The sequence below is a fragment of the Xenopus laevis genome, chromosome 8L, assembly GCF_017654675.1.
Source record: "Xenopus laevis strain J_2021 chromosome 8L, Xenopus_laevis_v10.1, whole genome shotgun sequence".
Classification (NCBI taxonomy): Eukaryota; Metazoa; Chordata; class Amphibia; order Anura; family Pipidae; genus Xenopus; species Xenopus laevis.
The window spans coordinates 22909330-22932590 of NC_054385.1; the positions used below are offsets into that span (position 1 = coordinate 22909330).

A 23261-nucleotide genomic window follows, 5' to 3' on the forward strand; every position below is an offset into this window, starting at 1 on the left:
AATACGGACCACTGAACAAAGGTGTACTTTTACAAGATCCGTACAAGCCATGCTAAAATCACTGTGTCTGTGTATATGTATATTACCGGGGGAAGTGCCTTTTGTCCTGGTGTCTTTTGTTTGCCTAGGGAAGTCTACCTTCCCCCCCCACCCCTCTTCTATGGACATGTGTCTGTGTGCTGGTTCCACCAATTGATTCATAGCATAACATGCTCATTGATTGGATATATTGTAAGACCACCTTTTGTCTTGGTGTATAATAAACCACTGGCCATTGTAGAGGGAGGCAGAATACTGGACCCCAGCTGAAAACGACTGCTGTGACGTTATTTCCGGGGGATTGCGCAATATCACCACACGATACATCAAGGTTTCCGGATCGATTGTTCATTAAGACGAAAGATCATTTTCCTACGATAACAGATAGCGAGCCAGCCAGGAGGTCCAATTTTTCCCTTAATTTCAGCAGAATTAAAAGGGGCCATATCTTATTTCGGGCAGCAAAAAGGCCGGCATTGAGGTAAGACCTTTTTGTTTTGATACTCTCATATTTGAGAAAGTTTTTGCTGTCTGCAAATTAATTTGTGGTCTCTAGGCTGCTGGAATCAGGTAAAAATCTACCAAAAGAACTGCCCACTGGTGTTTTTCAGTATTAACTGCCCAGGTACTGGTTGGGGCATATCTGCATAACTGCTGTGGGGTTTTATTCATTTATTTATTTTTTAACCATAAGGGACTGTTATTGCACCCTGCTGGAGGATCTGTGAGTGATTCAGACCAGTGGAGGGAGTTTCTGTGTATGCCGGGTGGTTGTAGGATAATCTTGTAGCAAGCAGATATGGCCAACAGTATCTAGATGGGATTTAGAATCATTGTTTTTTTTCATTTGTGTTCGTTTTCTGTCTACTAAGTGGTGTTTGTTTTAAAATTGCGACTCTATAGGTTTCATCCTTGAGAAAATCTTTTGTTTGGGAGGATTGTATTGCTTTTATTATTACAAGTTTCAATATTGGAGGTTGGGTAACAATCCGACCAATCTGAATTACAAACCAAGTTTCTAGCCCTTGCTGAGCGCTGAACAGGGGGAGCCTACGCCATTTTGAAATAGCACATGTGCCGGTGGCCATTTTGTCTTTGTCTTAAAGCACATGTGCCAGCGGCCATTTTGTCTTTGTTTTTGAAAAGGTATATTGGGCTATTGGTGGGAGACACATCCCCTGCATATAACCTTAACAGTTGTTCTATTGTATAGAATAGATTTTCATCTTTACATTTCATAACAGCAAAGTTCTCTTTGAACTTTTTGGAACATTTTTTACATTTGTTATACCTCTCTGCTGTTCCCTGCAGTCTATTGACTGCTACTTCCTCTGGGATAGGGGGCTTTCCTAAGGAAGAGACCATCACATGGTGTTGTTATTGTCCTTTTGTGTGAGTGAAGGAAGAGTGTTGCGTGGTTTACAACATAAGGCTATTTGTTAACTAGCTTTTTCTCTTTTTATACTCCTTGTTTTCCTGCTCTTTCTCTCTTTATTTTCCTCTCTTTATCCTTCCTTCCATCCTTTATTCTCCCCATCTCTCTCACTTTTCTCCTTTTCTCTCTTTTAAAGCACTTTTGCTTACCCACTTTCTCTCTCTGTCTATAACTACCACCCTAACTTCTTACCTTGCTCTTGGCTAGCCCTCTTTTCTGTTTTAATCTATTCTCAAACCAATACATTCTCTGTAGGTTCGGTTGGAAGACATCTTTTCCGTCATTGGAAGTAGGGATGTAGCGAACGTCGGAAAAAAAGTTCGCGAACATATTCGCGAACTTGCGTCAAAAATGCGAACGGTTCGCGAACGTCGCGAACCCCATAGACTTCAATGGGAAGGCGAATTTTAAAAGCTAGAAAAGACATTTCTGGCCAGAAAAATGATTTTAAAGTTGTTTAAAGGGTGCAACGACCTGGACAGTGCCATGCCAGAGGGGGATCAAGGGCAAAAATGTTTCTAAAAAATCCATTGTTGACACAGCGCTGCGTTTTGTGCTGTAAAGGGCAGAAATCACACTACATTTCTAAACCTGTGTAATAAAATGCTTTAAAACGTCCGGCGTCTACATGCCAATCAAGTCGTGTAAAAGTTACAGCCTGTTCACACGCAAAGACGAAACGCGGTGCTTACTGCAACGCAAAAAGACGCAAAGAGCTTTAATGAATGATACCGTCAAGTGAGCAAATAATAGTTTTTAATTACTAGTTGCTTGTCACCTCCAGGATGTTCGTCCTGTTGGTGGCAATATTTCTGTAGTGGTGTGTTTAGCAGTCACCGTGCTTGTGCGCACGTGCACGGTCAGGCAGAGGTAATTCAATGTACAGTGAAGTGAACCAAAAAACACTGATTCTGCAGTGTGGGCCCAGTTTTGGTCTACTTTATTGATCACCTGCGGTGACCATAAAAGATGCGATTTTGCCACTGTTGCAGAACCCTGAAAAATTAGGCATGTGTACTTTCCTGAAAAATTATGTTTTTTTTGTCGCAGCCACTGAACCAGAAGTCCAGAAACAATATGCCATATAAATGCTGAAAATATAAATTTTTTTTTGTGGCAGCCACTGCAGCACAGAGGCCAGAAAAAATATGCCATATAAATGCAAACAATATTAATTTTTTTTTTGTCGCAGCCACTGCAGCACAGAGGCCAGAAAAAATATGCCATATAAATGCAAACAATATTAATTTTTTTTTGGTCGCAGCCACTGCAGCACAGAGGCCAGGAAAAATATGCCATATAAATGCTAACAATATAAAAAATTTTTGTCGCAGCCACTGAAGCACAGAGGCCAGAAAAAAATATGCCATATAAATGCTGAAAATATTCAATTTTTTTGGTCGCAGCCACTGAAGCACAGAGGCCAGAAAAAAATATGCCATATAAATGCTTAAAATATTCTGTTTTTTTTGGTCGCAGCCACTGCAGCACAGAGGCCAGAAAAAATATGCCATATAAATGCTGAAAATATTCTGTTTTTTTTAGTCGCAGCCACTGAAGCACAGAGGCCAGAAAAAATATGCCATATAAATGCTGAAAATATTCATTTTTTTGTCACAGCCACTGAAGCACAGAGGCCAGAAAAAATATGCCATATAAATGCTGAAAATATTCATTTATTTTTGTCGCAGCCACTGAAGCACAGAGGCCAGAAAAAATATGCCATATAAATGCTGAAAATATTCAATTTTTTTGGTCGCAGCCACTGAAGCACAGAGGCCAGGAAAAATATGCCATATAAATGCTGAAAATATTCTGTTTTTTTTAGTCGCAGCCACTGAAGCACAGAGGCCAGAAAAAATATGCCATATAAATGCTGAAAATATTCAATTTTTTTGGTCGCAGCCACTGAAGCACAGAGGCCAGGAAAAATATGCCATATAAATGCTGAAAATATTCTGTTTTTTTAGTCGCAGCCACTGAAGCACAGAGGCCAGAAAAAATATGCCATATAAATGCTGAAAATATTCATTTTTTTGTCACAGCCACTGAAGCACAGAGGCCAGAAAAAATATGCCATATAAATGCTGAAAATATTCTGTTTTTTTTGGTCGCAGCCACTGAAGCACAGAGGCCAGAAAAAATATGCCATATAAATGCTGAAAATATTCTGTTTTTTTTGGTCGCAGCCACTGAAGCACAGAGGCCAGAAAAACTCAGGATTTACCTGGATTCAAATTAAACCAGTAGGGTTTGCACCCTAGTTTGTAACGGTGGTGGAGGGAGGAGGACGCTAAAGGACAGCTGTATGTGGAGTCATGAGGCGTGCAGAGAAGGACAGCTGCATGGGGAGTCAGAATCAGAAACTCAGAACAAGTCTTCCGGCGTGCAGTAACCCTCCGAGATCCACCCCTCATTCATTTTAATAAAGGTCAGGTAATCCACACTTTTGTGACCTAGGCGAGTTCTCTTCTCAGTTACTATCCCTCCTGCTGCACTGAAGGTCCTTTCTGAGAGGACACTTGAGGCGGGGCAAGACAAGAGGTTCATGGCAAATTGTGACAGCTCTGGCCACAGATCAAGCCTGCGCACCCAGTAGTCCAGGGGTTCATCGCTCCTCAGAGTGTCGATATCTGCAGTTAATGCCAGGTAGTCCGCTACCTGCCGGTCGAGGCGTTCTTTGAGGGTGGATCCCGAAGGGTTCTGCCGCTGCCTTGGGCTGAAAAACATTTGCATGTCTGACGTTACAGAGTGGCCAAAGTGCTTTGTCCTTGCAGGTGCGCTCGTGGCAGGATTACTGGCACCTCTGCCCCTGGAATGTTGATGAGTTCCTGAAGTGACATCACCTTTAAAAGCATTGTACAACATGTTTTGCAGGCTGGTTTGTAAATGCAGCATCCTTTCAGACTTGTGGTATGTTGGTAACATTTCTGCCACTTTATGCTTGTACCGAGGGTCTAGTAGAGTCGCGACCCAGTACAGGTCCTTCTCCTTAAGCCTCTTAATACGGGGGTCCTTCAACAGGCATGACAGCATGAAAGACCCCATTCTCACAAGGTTGGATGCAGAGGTATCCATCTCCGCTTCCTCGTTATCAAGGACTGCATCATCCACGGTCTCCTCCCCCCAGCCACGTACAAGACCAGGGGTCCCCAAAAGGTCACCACCAGCCCCCTGGGAAGCCTGCTCCTGTTGGTCCTCCTCCTCCACAAAGCCACCTTCCTCCTCTGACTCCACTTCTGACACCTCTCCCTGCGTTGCAGCAGGTGCCTGGGTTCGTTCTGGTGATTCCGACCAGAAATCGTGCGCTTCCTGCTCCTCGTCACGCTGGTCTACAGCCTCATCTGTCACTCGTCGCACGGCACGCTCCAGGAAGAAAGCAAAGGGTATTAGGTCGCTGATGGTGCCTTCGGTGCGACTGACCATATTTGTAACCTCTTCAAAAGGGCGCATGAGCCTGCAGGCATCGCGCATAAGCACCCAGTAACGGGGGAAAAAAATCCCCAGCTCTGCAGATCCAGTCCTACCACCCAGTTCAAACAGGTATTCGTTGACGGCTCTTTGTTGTTGCAGCAGACGTTCCAACATGAGGAGCGTTGAATTCCAGCGAGTCTGGCTGTCGCAAATCAAACGCCTGACTGGCATGTTGTACCGCTGCTGAATGTCAGCAAGGCGTGCCATGGCTGTATAGGAACGTCTGAAATGGGCCGACACCTTCCTGGACTGCCTGAGAACGTCCTGGAATCCTGGGTACTTTGAGACAAAACGTTGTACTATTAAATTCAGAACATGTGCCATGCAGGGCACATGTGTTAAATTGCCCAGTCTCAGTGCTGCCAACAGATTGCTTCCATTGTCACACACCACTTTTCCGATCTTCAGTTGGTGTGGGGTCAGCCACCGATCGGCCTGTGACTGCAGAGATGACAGGAGTACAGATCCGGTATGGTTTTTGCTTTCCAGGCACGTCATCCCCAAGACAGCATGACAACGGCGTACCTGGCACGTCGAATAGCCTAGGGGGAGCTGGGGGTGCACAGGTGTGGAGGAGGAGGAGGACCCAGCAGCAGAGGACGAAGAAGAGGAAGAAGACGAGGTAGAGAGCGAAGGAGGAGTAGAGGTGGTGGCAGAACCGCGTGCAATCCGTGGCGGTGACACCAACTCCACTGTCGTTGTTGAGCCACACATTTCCTGCTTCCCAGCCATGACCAAGTTCACCCAGTGGGCAGTGTAGGTGACATACCTGCCCTGACCATGCTTGGAGGACCATGCGTCAGTAGTCATATGGACCTTTGGCCCAACACTAAGTGACAGAGATGCGGTGACTTGGCTCTGCACATGGTGGTACAGGTGTGGTATTCCCTTTTTTGAAAAAAAATTGCGGCTGGGTACCTTCCACTGCGGTGTCCCAATTGCTACAAATTTGCGGAAGGCCTCAGAGTCCACCAGCTGGTATGGTAAAAGCTGGCGGGCTAAGAGTGCAGACAAGCCAGCTGTCAGACGCCGGGCAAGGGGGTGACTCGCAGACATTGGCTTCTTACGCTCAAACATGGCCCTCACAGAAACTTGGCTGGGGGCAGATGACTGGGAATGGGAACTGGTGGTCAAGGTGGAAGGCGGAGTGGAGGGTGGTTCAGACGGGTCAAGGACAGCAGAGGTAGAGCAGTAAGATGCTGGACCAGAAGGAGGGTGGCTTTTAGTTTGCCTGTTGCCTTTGAGGTGTTGCTCCCAAAGTGCTTTGTGCTTGCCGTTCATGTGCCTTCGCATAGAAGTTGTACCTATGTGGCTGTTGGGCTTCCCAAGACTCAGTTTCTGACTGCACTCATTGCAAATTACAACGCTTTTGTCAGAGGCACACACATTAAAAAAATCCCACACTGCTGACCTTTTTGAGGCTGGCAATCTGGGGGTAAAAGTAGAAGTCGGCGGCGTTGGCAGCAATGGCGGGTGCGTTGGCCGGCTGACCACAGATGCCGATACATGTTGTTGCCCTACTGTTCCCTGCGAGCTGTCCTCCCTGCTTCTTCTAAGTCTTATTCTCCTCCTGCCTCTCTGACTCTCCGTCTCTCCATCTGAACTATCCTCCTCTTGCTCTCTTCTACTGGGCACCCACAAAACATCAATCTCCTCATCATCATTCTCCTCAGATGTATCAATTTCTTCTAACAGCTCACAGAAGGAAGCAGCAGCGGGGACCTCCTCGTCATCACTCATTATGTCCATCTCTGTTGTGTTCTCTGCCAGAATTAAATCTGGTGTAACGTCCTCATCTCCTTCATCTTCTTCTGCCAATAATGGTTGCGCATCACTCAGTTCAAGAAACTCATGTGAAAATAACTCCTCTGACTCCAGTGAAGAAGGGGCGCCGGTGGTGGAGGAAGTGTTACGTGGGGTGCCCATAGCAGTGGAGGATGAGGATGTTGTGGTAAAGTTAGAAACGGTAGAGGATGGGGTGTGCTGTGTAAGCCAGTCAACTACCTCTTCAGCATTTTGGGAGTTCAGGGTCATTGCCTTTTTAAAACTGGGCAATTTCCTAGGGCCACAGGATAGCATAGCAGCACGGCCCCTAGTGCCTCTGCGTGGCGGCCTGCCTTTGCCTGGCATTATTTTTAAAACAAAAACAACAACAACTCAGGTGGTGTTTCTGGAGACGGTATTATTATTGATATTTAGACAGAATGTGAACAAGCTCACAGAGCTAGATGGGAGTTGTTTGAAAATGAAGAAGAAGAAGAACACACTGGGCAAACAAGGCCTACAAGGTCAACGTATACACTACTACAGCAGTGGATACGGAATATATTATTGCTGCCTGAAAAACGTCACTCGGGTGGTGTTTCTAGAGACGGTATTATTATTGATATTTAGACAAAATGTGAACAAGCTCACACAGCTAAGTGGCAGTGGTTTGAAAATGAAGAAGAAGAAGAACACACTGGGCAAACAAGGCCTACAAGGTCAACGTATACACTACTACAGCAGTGGATACGGAATATATTATTGCTGCCTGAAAAACGTCACTCGGGTGGTGTTTCTAGAGACGGTATTATTATTGATATTTAGACAGAATGTGAACAAGCTCACACAGCTAGATGGGAGTTGTTTGAAAATGAAGAAGAAGAAGAACACACTGGGCAAACAAGGCCTACAAGGTCAACGTATACACTACTACAGCAGTGGATACGGAATATATTATTGCTGCCTGAAAAACGTCACTCGGGTGGTGTTTCTAGAGACGGTATTATTATTGATATTTAGACAAAATGTGAACAAGCTCACAGAGCTAGATGGGAGTTGTTTGAAAATGAAGATGAAGAACACACTGGGCAAACAAGGCCTACAAGGTCAACGTATACACTACTACAGCAGTGGATACGGAATATATTATTGCTGCCTGAAAAACGTCACTCGGTTGGTGTTTCTGGAGACGGTATTATTATTGATATTTAGACAGAATGTGAACAAGCTCACACAGCTAGATGGCAGTGGTTTGAAAATGAAGAACACACTGGGCAAATAATGCCTACAAGGTCAACGTATACACTACAGCAGTGGTGGATACGGAATATATTATTGCTGCTTGAAAAACGTCACTCAGGTGGTGTTTCTGGAGACGGTATTATTATTGATATTTAGACAGAATGTGAAAAAGCTCACACAGCTAAGTGGCAGTGGTTTGAAAATGAAGAACACACTGGGCAAATAATGCCTACAAGGTCAACGTATACACTACAGCAGTGGTGGATACGGAATATATTATTGCTGCTTGAAAAACGTCACTCAGGTGGTGTTTCTGGAGACGGTATTATTATTGATATTTAGACAGAATGTGAACAAGCTCACACAGCTAAGTGGCAGTGGTTTGAAAATGAAGAACACACTGGGCAAATAATGCCTACAAGGTCAACGTATACACTACAGCAGTGGTGGATACGGAATATATTATTGCTGCTTGAAAAACGTCACTCAGGTGGTGTTTCTGGAGACGGTATTATTATTGATATTTAGACAGAATGTGAACAAGCTCACACAGCTAAGTGGCAGTGGTTTGAAAATGAAGAATACACTGGGCAAATAATGCCTACAAGGTCAACATATACACTACAGCAGTGGTGGATAAGGAATATATTATTGCTCCTTGAAAAACGTCACTCAGGTGGTGTTTCTGGAGACGGTATTATTATTGATATTTAGACAGAATGTGAAAAAGCTCACACAGCTAAGTGGCAGTGGTTTGAAAATGAAGAACACACTGGGCAAATAATGCCTACAAGGTCAACGTATACACTACAGCAGTGGTGGATACGGAATATATTATTGCTGCTTGAAAAACGTCACTCAGGTGGTGTTTCTGGAGACGGTATTATTATTGATATTTAGACAGAATGTGAACAAGCTCACACAGCTAGATGGCCACTGGGCAAATAATGCCTGCAAGTGCACTACTATTGGTGCACTACTATGAAGAACAGCAAACAGCACTGGACACCTTAAAGAACAGTAAGATAAGTAAAATAAAAAAAAAATTATATGTATATTAAAAAAAAAAATATTCTCGGGTTGGTGCTGCTGAACTACTAGGAGCAGCACAGTAGCACACCAGTCCCACTCCCCAACACTGCTAGACTAATAGCACTTGGCTGTTAAAGTAGCAAAGTAAAACAACAAAAAAGAAAATAAAAGCAGTCCTTACAAGGACTATTGGGTTATTACAGCAGTCAGCAGATGATATCAGAAGAGATCAGTGCCCACAGCAGGCAGCTACATACAGAGCACTGCAGTAGAAGGTAGATTACTAGCCAGCAAAGCTACCCTAAAATGTCCCTCAAATCCCTGTAGACTTCTGTCCCTCCAATACAGAGCAGTATCAAGTAGATTACTAGCCAGCAAACTTACTATCAACTGTCCCTCAAATCAGTGAAATCACTAGCAGCTCTCTCCCTACACTAGCTCTTCCAAGCACACACAGGCAGAATGAAAAAACGTTGCAGGGCTTCAGTTTATATATGGAAGGGGAGTGGTCCAGGGGGTGTGGGGGTGGTCCAGGAGGGAGAGCTTCCTGATTGGCTGCCATGTATCTGCTGGTCTGGGGTGAGAGGTCAAAAAAAAGCGCCAGGTAAGGCGAACCCAAAATGGCGAACGTCGCGCAACGTTCGCGAACTTGCGGCGGACGCGAACAGCCGATGTTCGCGCGAACAAGTTCGCCGGCGAACAGTCCGCGACATCCCTAATTGGAAGTCTGGTAGTGTAAGATAGCTGCTGTCTGCTTATGAAAGTTGCTGTTAGGAAGGAAATTCCTGTTAGTTACGACCATAAGGGCTGTGCTGCGAAGTCGTGCAGTATAGGGCGAAAAAACAGTGAACTGGTTAGCTTTTTGTGAGGAGAAAAAGTGGGCCAAGCCGTTCCCCTGCCTGCTCCTACAGTGTATTTTACCATACCTAATAAAGATTGGACTTTTTAATCAAGTTTGGTTTCCCCGGAGCCTGCCTGCTGATGTAGTCCATACAACCTAACTTGCTATACCTTTGCGTCTCCGCAGCCAGAGCGGCTTTGGACGGATCGCTGTGACTGCAGGCCCAGTAACGCTCTCGCATTTTCACCCACAGGGATGGCGTCTGCCCATGTGCACGAAAAAGTGGGCCAAGCCTACTCGGGTTCATCAATTGTCGCGTGAGCTTTGTTCTCTTTTCTCTTCCCCTCGAGGTCCATCTTAAGGGTGGAAGGTGTCCGTGGTTCGTACCAAAGCCCAGGGGTGGAGTTTGTGGGGAAATTATTGAGGACTGTTCCCTTTCTTCGCTTTCTTGACTTTTCGTCACTGAGTGACCAGGTGTCCGCGGTTCGTACCGGAAGCTTGGGGGACGGAACTTGGGGAGGTGAACTAGGGAGGGGTTTCTCTGTTTCTATCTGTTTTTCTAGCCACTTTCTCTCAAAACCTATTGGCCTGACTGGGGTGACTAGGTGTCCGTGGTTCGTACCGCAATCCCTAGGAAGGTTCAACTATATCTCCCTTGTTCTCATTTCCTGTCACTCCCTCTCACTTGCTGTCAACACTCCAGGCATTGGGGACTCTTATCCTGCAGTCAGGGTGCTGTTTTGAGCCAATTTAGCACGAGGGATAAGGAAGGTGTCCGTGGTTCGTACCTGTCCAGATCCCTCGGCCGCTGATCCTTCTCTCTGAGTGGGCTATGGTGGATAATATCTGTGGTTCATATTTGAAGCCCTAGAGCTACTCAGAGGATGAACAGGTAAGGATCGATGGCGGTCTGCGCGGTGGACGTAGACACTGTAGGTGGACGCATCTACTTGGAAAAAGCTCGAGACTCGAGTATGGGTGTAGGGAAATCTAGGGAACAGAAGGGTACCAGTTCAGGACGGCTCAGCAGCACATGAAATCCAGATATGGAGGAGGGACTGTTAAGCCCCTCAAAGATTGACACAAATGGTCTTCAGGTTTAGAATGGTCCATCCCTAAGGAGGGGATGTTTGAGGTCTGGATCTGGGAAAAGTTCGTCCGTGAGTTCCACTCCAGACTCCAAACACATGGGTCTTTAGAGAAGGCCAATTTGTGATTACAGAAATCTACCAAGCTTCAGCAGCAGGGCATTCAAAAGTCTCAGATGGTTAGGTCAAACATAATCATGTACTCCCGTCTGGCCAGAACTGCAGAAAGCAATAATGATAAGGACGAGACAGAGCTGCAAACCGGTTTAAATTTGCTAGCAACACAGGTCATCTCAACAGCCTCAGCTCATCTGTCTCCATCACCATCCCCACATTCGGAATCCGCAAAAGATGCCTCTGAAAAAACGGATTACTGCCGCCTTGGAAAATCTGATTTGGTCACCTTATGTGAAGCCAGAGGCATCTCTATAATAGACAAATCCAAATTAGAATGCATAGAGGCCTTGGAAAGGGATGACTTCCAACAGGTCCCTGAGGGGGATTAAAGGCGCTACGGGGGGGCAGCTGAGGGATAGACTCCGGGACGTCTACGGGGTTGGGTTTGATGGAAACCGGAGACCAAACTTTGGCAACTAGACGCCAGTTTGAAAGGGCAGGCTCCATCTATGGAACCGGCACCTGTGGCCTCGGGGTCTAGGCCTGCGGCCAGCCCTCAGAGGGTGGAGCCCCTATATCCATACCGGGCCACCCTGGAGGAAATTTTGACAGTGGCAGGTCCTCTCCAATCCCCTATGAGTCCTCACACTAATTTACCACCATCCCAGAGGCCCCCGCCGAGGCTGGTCCACCCTTCGGGGTGTTTCCAGTCCGAGTACAGGAATGTGAGGGACCCCCTGGACAAAACGCCACAAGCCGTATCACCTGGCACGTGCCTTTTACTGCGGGGGAGATCAGGGAGATTTTAAATGACCTCCCGGATCACAGGACTAACTCATGTGGGTTCGCTAAGAAAATGGGTGTCAATCAGCTAAGCTATGGGATGAGCGGAGCAGATTGTGCAAACATCCCCAGAGCCGCAGTAGGCGAAGATGTGGCTGATGACATCTTTTCCAGGTGTGCAATAACTACACATGGAGCAGCTCACAACGGGGGGCAAGGAATTCTGTAAGCAAAAATGCCCACTATGTATAGTGTTGTGTCCCTATTCCAGTTTATGACAGCGATCCAGGGCCCAGATGAGGACGCCTCCGTCTATTGGCGGAGGTTAAAACAAGGGGTAACAGATGCAGGGTTTGAGCCAGGTCCAGATGCCCCAGAGAACACCCAGCCAGTATCGCCCATCCATCTAATGTTAAAGGCTAAATTTCTGGCTGGATTGGTGCCTAAGCTAAGAGATAGGCTAATGGTTGCACGACCAGAGGCCCATTCTATGAGTTTCCACTCCCTTATGGCAACAATCCAGGCCATAGAACTGGACCTGCATGCCAGGAAAGAGGCCAAGTCGCCCAAAATCATGGCAGCTCTTGAGCTAATAGCCCAGGACCACCATCCCTATCCTAGGAAAAAGAAACTCACCAAATGTACTAATATAACTTGCTTCAATCGCAATCAAAGAGGACATTTAGCGCCCCACTGTCCAGAAAATGAGGACAAGAAAGAACAAAATTCTCCTAGTCCTTATAAAGTTGTTCCTGACCGGCCTCATGCACATAACCCAAGCCCGGGGAAATCTTACCGTAGTACGGAGGGCCCCCCTGGAACCTACCATTTCATATCAGACCCTGAAACAGTTAAAACCATCGGAGCTGCTACACAGTCCCATGGCTTCGCCCACTAGGGGAAAGGCAAACCGGTGTCGGCCCATGTCAATCTATTTCTTGAGGAATTGCCATATCCTCTGTCCTGCCTCATCGACACCGGCGCAGCCAGGACTGTTCTAAAAACACAAGATCTAAAAGGCAGGGTTCCACTCTCTGGCAACACAACCCCCACCATTGGGCTTACAGGTCATCCAGTGACTCTTAGGGAGCCGAAACCATTGTACTGCAGGTTAGGTCAACACACCAAAGCAGTCAGATCTCTATTAGTTTCAGATGATGTCCCTATCAACCTATTGGGAGCAGACATTCTGTCGGAGATTCAGGCCAACATCATTTATACCCCAGAGGGTGTTGTGGTAACTAGTGCACTCACAGACGAGTTGCTGTGTGCAGTGGTGTCAGTCCCGTATACTGGTGAACCTGGTACACATTTGTCCCTGGATGTACTAGCTGAGGTAGACCCTAAGGTTTGGGGCGGTTGACAATTATGATGTCGGCTTGCTGCCAGTATTTCCAGCCACTATACGGATTGCCCCCGGTTGCGTGCTACCAAAATTGCCACAGTATCCTCTGAGTATAGCGTAGATGGACAGTCTCAAGATCCAGATTGATAGATATCTCAAAATCGGGGTCTTAACCCAAACACAATCACCCTGTAATACACCTTTATTTCCAGTGGCAAAAAAATCAGTCAAGGGTTAGGAAGTCACTTACCGACTGGTCCATGATCTCAGAGCCATTAACAAAATCATAGTCAGTGATGCCCCGTTAGTGCCTAATCCTCACACATTACTTGCGTCCATCCCTCCCAAAGCTTCGTACTTTAGTGTTATCGACTTGTCTAATGCCTTCTTTTCTGTTCCAATAGATCCACAGTGTCAATACCTCTTTGCTTTTTCGTTCCAGGGTAGACAGCTGACGTGGACCCGGTTACCACAGGGGTCCATGACTAGCCCATCGGAATATAGTTGCAAGCTAAAGGTGGTATTAGACCAGTGGGTGCCAGAGGATCCGGAGGTCGCACTGTTACAATATGTGGACGATCTATTCGTTTGTTGCCCGGACAAGGATTCATGCTACAGACACACTATCTCGCTACTGAACCATCTCGCATCCACTGGAATAAGGCTAGCAAGGAAAAATTGCAGTTTTGTAAGGAGAAGGTTATTTTTCTAGGCCACTGTATCTCAAAAGGGACCTGACACCTGACACCCCATGGATACAGACTCTCAAAGACTTCACCCGACCTTGTAATGCCGACAGTTGAGAGCCCTTCTAGGTCTGATCAATTACAGCAGAGATTGGATGCCTAATATTTCATTCAAAATGGGTCCTCTCTATACTTTACCCTCTCAGACACCATTTCAACTAACTGATGAACAATGGTCAACCCTCCAGGATCTGATCCAGGAATTCTCCAGGGCCCCGGCACTAGGTCTTCCCAGCTATGACCTACCCTTTTATCTCTTTTGTCAGGAAAGCAAAGGGTACTGACCCAATTACATGGATCCAGGTATAGTCCCATCATGTACATTTCCACTGAATTGGATCCAGTCATCAAAGGTTCACCTGGGTGCATCCGAGCTACCGCCGCCTGTGCTGTGTTATTGCAGAAAGTTGGTGACATAGTTTTAGATTCCTCTCTAACCCTTCTCACCCCACACTCTGTCCAAGAGATTCTCAACCAGGTCCAGACCAAACATCTTTCAGCAGCACTTCTGACCAAATATGAAGTGGCTCTCCTCACCCCTACTAACCTCACACTGAGACGATGTACAATCCTCAATCCCGCATCTCTTCTCCCGACCCATTCTGACTCAGAAGAAGGGGGGGGAGGAAGGGATTGTGACTGACTCTAACCCAACCATGACAGAACCAACAGACAATCACAACTGTCTTGAACTCATGGAACTCGAGACAGAAGCAGTTAGCCCTGTCAAGAGAGCTCCTCCGGAAGCAATACACCTTTTTGTAGACGGTTCCAGGTATAACACATCAGATGGTAAACCTCACACAGTATACGCTGTAACAACAGTTGACAAAGTAGTAGAAAGAGGCTCTCTTAGCAGCCACATGTCGGCCCAAGAGGCTGAATTACACGCATTGGCCAGAGCCTGTGAAAAACATGAAGGTTTAAGGATCAATGTACACACAGACTCGAGGTACGCTTTTGGTATAGCTCACGATTTTGGCCCAATCTGGAAAGCTAGAGGATTCCTCACTAGCTCAGGGAAACCTGTAAAACATACCGAAATTATCAATAGATTGTTCATAGCATTCACTCTTCCTTTAGAAGTGGCTATCTTTAAGGTCAAAGCTCACACCACAGAGACCACCATGGAAGCCAAGGGCAATGCAATGGCAGATCTGGCTGCTAAAGAAGGAGCCCTTGATCCCCTCCCCTGTCTCTAATGCTAGCTAAACCCACTGATGTGTCTCTCGAGGAATTTGAGAAATTACAGGCTCAAGCGGAGAGTACAGAGAAGCGGAAATGGGCAATGTTGGGGGCAACAGAGGGGGCTGATAAGAGCTGGAGTCTCGATGGTAAGTGGTGCTTGCCTAAAGCATTATATCCGAAGATGGCCCATGTAACCCACTACCCTAGTCACTAGTCCAAAACCGTCATGTGTGCCCAAGTAGAGGAGTACTGGATAGCTCTAGGATTCTCCATCACAGCCACCAAGCTCACTAGTGCTTGCCTGGTCTGTGCCTTACACAACCCTGGACGACCGGCTGTAGCCCCAAGGAAACATTCTCCAAACCTGAATACCCCTTCCAGAGAATCCAAATAGATTATATCAAAATGCCTAAGCGTGGGCCCCACGAGTATGCTTTGGTCTGTGTGGACATGTTTTCTAGTTGGACAGAGGCTTGGCCTGTTAAAAATGCTAATGCCGTAACAACGGCTAAAAAGATCCTTTCCGAGGTACCTGAAGCCATCGAATCTGACCAGGGAACTCATTTTACCGGACAGGTTTTTAAGGAAATTTGTGAGGCCCTTCACATCAACCAGGGTCTCCACACTCCATACCACCCCCAGAGCAGCGGCAAGGTAGAGAGACTAAATGGTACTCTTAAGAACAAGATCGCTAAGATATCCGCTGACACGGGCAAACCTTGGCCTGAGTGTTTGTCTATTGTCCTGTACTCTGTGCATAATGCCCCAAAACGGCCTCACGGGCTGTCCCCTTATGAGATTCTGTTCGGGAGTAGGCCCAAGACGGGATTGTACTTTCCCCAGCAGCTGTCGTCTTTACATTCTCAGTTGAAGGGGTATGTGCAGTCTCTTCAGCGGGAACTCCAAAAGATACATCATAGAGTTCATGAATCTATTCCTGATCCAGAGTCTATAACCGGTTTGCATTCTATCCAACCAGGTGACTGGGTAGTCATAACGAAATATCAGCGCCAGGGACTAGAGGCGAGATACACCAGGCCGTACCAGGTTCTTTTGACAACATCCACCTCCCTTAAGGTCGAGGAACGTGACGGGTGGATCCACGCCAGCCACTGCAAGAAGCTGCTGGACTATCAAGTGCAATGTTCAGGTGCATTGTTTCTATATACACTTGTTGTTTAATGTATTTTGGATACTGTTATGAGGAGTCACATCCGAATTTACTGTTCAAGATGCATTTACAATTAGCAAAGATAGCAAATAGGTCCAACTGCTGGGTGTGCTCCAAACCTCCTCCGAGCCAGAGCATCCCGGCGATGGCGGCAGTACATGCCCTTTATGACATCAGGGTGGGCATGAGAAAATTTAGTCCTTCAGGTAGATCAGCGGAACGCCATCTATCCATAGAATTTAATCAGACATTCTTAGATGGTAATGTCAACGTATCCAACAGACATGATTATGTCTGCTGGGGGGGAGGTTGTGACATTCAGGAGGGTGCAGCAATCCCATTATCCATCCAGTTGTTGCGCAATGCCCGTAACCATAACCCCAATGACCTTTGTGTCTCATTAACTGGGCCCTATTACTTTTTGTGCGGCCAGGCTGCCTATAGAGTCGTTCCCCCGAATACTAGAGGGTCATGCTCCTTAGTCAGGTTAGTCCCTGCCTCCTACATTGCCGACGGTCACAAGGACCTGATGGTGCAGAGGAGGGTGAGTGTGGGAAGAAGGACCAGGAGAGAGCTGTTCTCTGCAGGGGGCCGTGCCTGGGCATGGTTTCCGGCATGGACCGGATGGGGTATAGAACTTATGAAGCGGCTAAACAATTTTTCCATCATAATGGATGAGATGTTAAATGAGACAGTCGAAGCCATGAGAGAAATTTCTTCTGAACAACCACAGCTGAAGACCCTTATGCTTCAGGAGAAAATGGCTCTCGACTATCTTTTTGCATCAAAGGGGGGTTTCTGTGAGTTCATCGGGGAGGATTGCTGTACCTGGGTGGAAGATACTGGGGATAAGGTTCAGGCCCATCTTGACAAGGTGAAAGTGTTACAGGGACAAGCACGCGCTATTGCAGAGGAGGGTTGGAACCCCTTTAAAGGTTTAGGGGGCTTCGGTGATATGTTGTTTTCTATTGGATCATGGCTTAAAGAAGTTGGAGTGTATGTCCTGATGCTGCTCTGCTTTCTTTTCCTCCTCTATGTGACAGCGAGAATGACCTATTGTTTTGTGAACCAAGTTGCAAAGAGCCGTGCAGAGGACCATGTGATGATTCCATAAAGAGCCATCGCCTGAAGCATCCGGAACCCTTTACCTCAGGAAGATCAGCACAGGAAGAACCACCACCTTTTTAACACAAATTATGGACTGTCCCTAAAAGAACCGACTTCTTCCCTTCTTGGAGACTTTTTTTTGGGCTGTTCTTCTCAAAGAAGACATAACCAGAAACCTTGTTTGATGACATCACCTCCCTGAAGGCCAGTCTGGACCTCATGATCAAGATATAAAGAAGATCAAGCATATTAGGCCGGTTCTTCTTGTTAGTGCATTTGTAGTGTAGCATGTTCCCTTTTGTTTCAGTACCCTTTAGAAGCTTTGGTTGGAGTGATTGTAGTGTTAGGAAGCCGTTGCTGTGACGACATATGGTGAAAAAGGAGGGACTGACGTGGAAATTTTTCATATTTCGCCATATGGCCGCAACCGATGTGGGATAAGCGTCTTTACGACCGACCTTTGCACAATCGCCCGATGATTCTGATTCCCATCCGATTTGTGTTCATAAGGCATGACTACAGCATGCCGTGTGTGGCGCCGGTTGGGATTAAGGAATACGGACCACTGAACAAAGGTGTACTTTTACAAGATCAGTACAAGCCATGCTAAGATCACTGTGTCTGTGTATATGTATATTACCCGGGGAAGTGCCTTTTGTCCTGGTGTCTTTTGTTTGCCTAGGGAAATCTACCTTTCCCCCCCCCCCTCTTCTATGGACATGTGTCTGTGTGCTGGTTCCACCAATTGATTCATAGCATAACATGCTCATTGATTGGATATATTGTAAGACCACCTTTAGTCTTGGTGCAGGGCTGGGCCAAGGTAGTTTGGCACCCTAGGCAGGGGATTCAATCAGCGCCCCTCACTTATCATTATGGGGTTTTTTTTAATAAAGAAAGCTTACAACACATCCATGACTGAAACTTTCAATTTATATAAATATAAATATGTAAAGTAGGTAGGTGGTGCCAGTGACAAAAGTATTTAACACAATGGATTGAGTTGGGATTGTACTCTGCTTGCATCTTCATCATAACATAATAAAATCTTTTGTAATAAGAAATAATGACTGATCACAATATATATGATAAGGTAAAATACATGAGAAGTATTAAAAAAATGATATAACAAACAGTGTAAGCAATGGATGCCAGATAGCAGGCCACACTTCCGCACAGTACAATACATAAAAGTGGCAGTTCGCCTTCGATTAAACCTTTAAGATAATGGTATATTGATAACCAACAAAGAAAGAGGTTTGAGGCCAAGTCCAAGGACAGCCTGATGATTCACAGTTAAGGCACACTGAATTCTTATGAACAGCCCCTTACCCCTAAATTACAGCACACACATAACGGTAATCAACTCCAGCTCAACAACCCCCAGTCACAGCATAGTCACTCATGTTGCCCCACCTGAGGTCCAGATAACCAGATAGAATTAATAAACGTGCCAGCTGTTATCAGTCAGCCACATACAATTAGCCCCCCTTCTTCATTGCCCCCATTTACCAGTACCAGCACCCATCATATGGCTATATGTACCCGTGCCAACAGCAAAATCCATCATATTATTGGCCTCAATCTGTATCTGTGCCCCCAAATTTGTGTCTGTGCCAACAGCAGCTAAAATATTGCCTCCAAATCTGTGCCAACAACAACCAAAATATTACCCCCCAAACCTGTACTTGTGTTGGAGTAGCAGCCCAAATATTGCCCCCCAAATTAGTGCCAATAGCAGCTAAAATATTGCCACCCAAATCTGTGCCTGTGCCAGCACAGAAGCCAGACTATTGTCCCCAAATCAGTACCTGTGCCAGCAGCAGTCAAAATATTGCTCCAAATCTGTACCAGTGTCAACCAGCAGCCAAATTATTGCCCATCAATCTGTGCATGTGCCAGTAAGTAGCCAAAATATTTCCCCCTAAATCTGCTCCTATGCCAGCAGTCAAACTAATGCCCCCAAATCTGTACCTGTGCCAGCCTCCAAAATATTGCCCCCAAATCTGTACCTGTGCCAGCCTCCAAAATATTGCCCCCAAATCTGCATCTGTGCCAGTCAGCAGCCATATATTGCCTCATATCTGTGCCAACAAAATATCGCCCCCCCAAATATGTGCCAGGCCAGCAGCAAGAGCAAAAATATTGCCACAGATCTGTACCTGTGCCAGCAGCCAGCATCAGAAAATAAGCCCAGTCATTTGGTTTTCTCCGTGTGAAGCAATAGCTCTCTTCGATATGCGTCACACCAACGCGACAGGCAGCAATCTGCCTTTCTCTGCTGCCCACTTCTGTTTCAATGATGCATGATGTCGATGTCGGCACGCCTCCTACAGCGCATGCGCATTATGATGAAACGCAGGAGACTCCAATGGCAGTAAGTAAGAGGGGGTGGGGACTCTGGGGAGCACTGCCAGAGCCAGAGCACTACAGTGAGTCTTCAGATAAAAATCACACACGTACACATGGCCAGTCGGTGTATTAAATATAGATACGATTAAACCAGGGTTTTTTTTGTTTTCATTTTTTAAAACGAAAAAAGAAAAAAACTTCCCCTTCAAAGTGCGCCCCCTCTATGATTGCGCCCTAGGCAGGCACCTACTCTGCCTACCCCTAGTTCCGGCCCTGTCTTGGTGTATAATAAACCACTGGCCATTGTAGAGGGAGGCAGAATACTGGACCCCAGCTGAGAACGACTGCTGTGACGTTATTTTCGGGGGATTTCGCAACATCACCACACAATACATCAAGGTTTCCGGATTGATTGTCCATTAAGACAAAAGATCATTTTCCTATGATAACATTATATCTTAGTTGGGATCAAGTGCAGGCATAGCGTCTATTATACAGAATGCTCAGGACCTGGCATTTTTTGGATATGGGATCTTTCCATAATTTGGATCGCCAGACAGTATGCCTACTATAATTTTACCATCACATACTGTAAACCTATAGGATTGTTTTGCCAGCAATATTGATTCATGTAGCTTAGTTACCATCAAGTACAATGTACTGTTTTGTTATAACAGAGAAAATGGAAATCATTTAGAAAAAATATAATTATTTGTTTAAAATGGACTCCATAGGCCTTCCCATAATTTGGAGCTTTCTGGATAACTGGTTTCTGGATTAACAGATCCTATACCTGTATATCCACCATAGTAATACAAACTGTTTGATACTGCTACCAACGATGACTTAGTAGACAACTTTTCTCCTTCTCAAGTAATGTTTATATGGATTTCAAATGGATACATTTGAGCTTTTTGTTATTTTTCAACTTTACTTGCTATGTAATTATGTCTAATGCACTAAATGACACTGTCCCAAGATTTGTGTCGCAATCTTTTTTTTTTTTTTTATTTAGACAAATTTTACAAAAATAGTACAGTACCACAGATATAAATAGATAAACAAATAAAAGAAAAATAGAATAGAATAGAATAAGAATATATAGGACCCCAGCTATCTCACAACTGATTACATTTGACATCCACTCTCCTCACCCACAGGCCATCTCCCAAACCTTCAGGGTTGCATAGACCAGTTACTGCCTTTATTACTTCGGCTAACTTACTTGCCCCCTCCCCGGTGCATTCCTGTCTATACTCCAAAGGATCCTCCCTTTATTCCTCTTTCAGACTGAAATCCCTTTTAACTCGATTTATTTATAAACCTAACCCATGGTTCCCAAATATCCCAGTATATAGCACTCTTGTTATGAATAATGTGTTATTTCTTCCATTTTTCTGGTGTGCTCTACTGCCTGCTGCCATTCCATGCTACTTGGTGGAACCTTCTTCTTCCAATATCTTGGGATTATTGACCTAGCCGCATCCAGCAAGTGTAAGGTAAGTGGGTCCCTTAATAAACCCTTTTTATCAGTATCTAGACTTAGCAAAATCGAGGGGGCGTCATCCAAAGACAAATGTTAGTTATTTCTTTTATTACTTTCAGGATTTTACCTCAATAATCTTGCAAATCCTTACACTTACACCATATGTGCGTATGTGTCCCCCTCTCCTTACCGCATCTCCAACATAAATCTGTAAGTTCAGGAAACATCTTATTCAACCTAGTTGGTGTAAGGTGCCATCTAGTAATTATTTTAAAATTCATTTCCCTCACTCTTACAGCTCTAGATGATTTGTGGGCTTGTAACAGGAGCTTATTCCACATCTCGGAGGGAATCTTAATATCCAAATCTTTTTCCCATTCCCTAAGATCTATGTCTTTGCCCAGAAAGATATTTGATAATAAGAGTTTATATATAATTGATATTGCTTTATTAGGGACCTCTTTACTTTCCAGTAGTTTTTCCCATTTGGTCAATTCTCTATCCCAATCTTCACTTTAAATTTATGAGTATAATTTTGCAATTGGAGGTAGTTCCATGCATCTCTAGCATGTTTTCCCCATTTCCTTTGAATTTCTTTTAATGGAATCATTTTATTGTTTTCCTGGAAATCGCTAATTCTCGTTGGTCTCCCCTCGAGTATCTGCCAATACCCGAATGCACCCCTCTCCAAACTGGGTATAAATGAAATGTTGTGAATTAAGGGTTGTAGTATAAAGGGCATTTTAGTCAGATTCATCTTTATTCTATTGCTGAACCAGATCCTAAATGTGGGAGCTATTAAAGGGTGGGCCTTCACCTTGTCCGGTATACCTTTGGGTTCACTCCATAAATAATTTAACAAAGGTATCCCTGCCCACTGATGTTCTAACACTGCCCACTCTTTCTTCCTTTCTTCACCTGCCCATTGTTTAATACGTGTTAAATGGATTGAAATATAATATAACCAGGCATCTGGGATAGCTAACCCTCCTCTGTCTAATGGTAATGTTAGTTGTTCGTATTGAATCCTAGCCTGTTTGCCATTCCAAATAAATTTTATGAAAAGGGATTTAATTTTCTTAAAAAAAACAGCTGGTAGTCTAATTGGCAGAACTTGTAGATAGTAGTTCAGTTTAGGCATCAGGAACATTTTCAATACTTGTGCTCTCCCCATCCATGACAGGTTTATTTTATTCCATTTATTTACCTTATCCTGTAGTATTGTCAATAAGGGGACAAAGTTGCTGTTATATAAATCGGACATATTTGAAGTTATATTAACACCCAAATATTTTATACTATGGTTTGCCTTTTTAAAGGGAAAGTTATTTATTAAACTGTCCATTATATTTTCTGGGGTATTGATGTTCAAAATTTTAGATTTTGTAAGGTTAACCTTAAAGTTTGATAGGGTTCCAAAATATTCTATAAGTGATAAGAGCCTGGGTAGGGAAGACATCGGATTTGAGACAAAAATTAGCATATCATCAGCGAAAGCTATTGTCTTATACTCTTTGTCTTCAAACTTCATTCCCACTATCTTTGCCTCCAATCTGATGTGTGACAATAGTGTCTCGATTACCAAAACAAATAACAGTGGTGATAGCGGGCAGCCCTGCCTGGTTCCATTGCAGATATATATTGGGTCAGATAGTTTGCCATTCACTTTAACTCTTGCATATGGATCTTTATAAAGAGCTAAAATGCGATTTATGGTGATCTCCCCTATTCCAAATCCCCTCAGAACTTTTTCCAAGAATGGCCACCCCACTCTATCAAATGCTTTTTCAATAATGATAAAATTTTGTAAATATTATCTTTTCCCTCCCTTTTACGTATAAACCCAGCCTGATCGTCGTGTATTAAATCCGGTAAGTATTTTTTCATTCGGTTTGCTATTAATTTAGCGTATATTTTTAAATCTATGTTTATTAGGGAGATTGGCCTGTAGCTTTCACAAAGCTGGGGATCTTTCCCCTCTTTTGGAATAATAGTGATGTTAGCTTCTTTTGCCTGTTTATGAAACCCACATAATCCATCGATTGTGTTAT

At 44.9% G+C, this 23261-nt stretch overlaps 1 protein-coding gene across 11 annotated transcripts; it reads left to right on the plus strand.

Moving 5' to 3' along the window:
• The first annotated feature begins 267 nt into the window (after window positions 1–267).
• LOC108698297 (uncharacterized protein K02A2.6-like) lies at window positions 268–18436 on the plus strand. 11 transcript variants are annotated; one of them, XM_041572516.1, is made up of 2 exons: window positions 268–664; window positions 13603–18436. In XM_041572516.1, exon 2 carries the CDS (start codon window positions 16237–16239, stop codon window positions 17377–17379), a length of 1143 nt encoding a protein of 380 aa, XP_041428450.1. In that variant the 5' UTR covers window positions 268–664; window positions 13603–16236; the 3' UTR covers window positions 17380–18436. The 11 variants fall into 11 exon arrangements, with proteins under 11 accessions (XP_041428450.1, XP_041428449.1, XP_018085176.1 ...); XM_041572515.1 differs by having other exon boundaries at window positions 268–520; XM_018229687.2 differs by having other exon boundaries at window positions 268–520; window positions 16074–18436.
• The last annotated feature ends 4825 nt before the right edge of the window (window positions 18437–23261 follow it).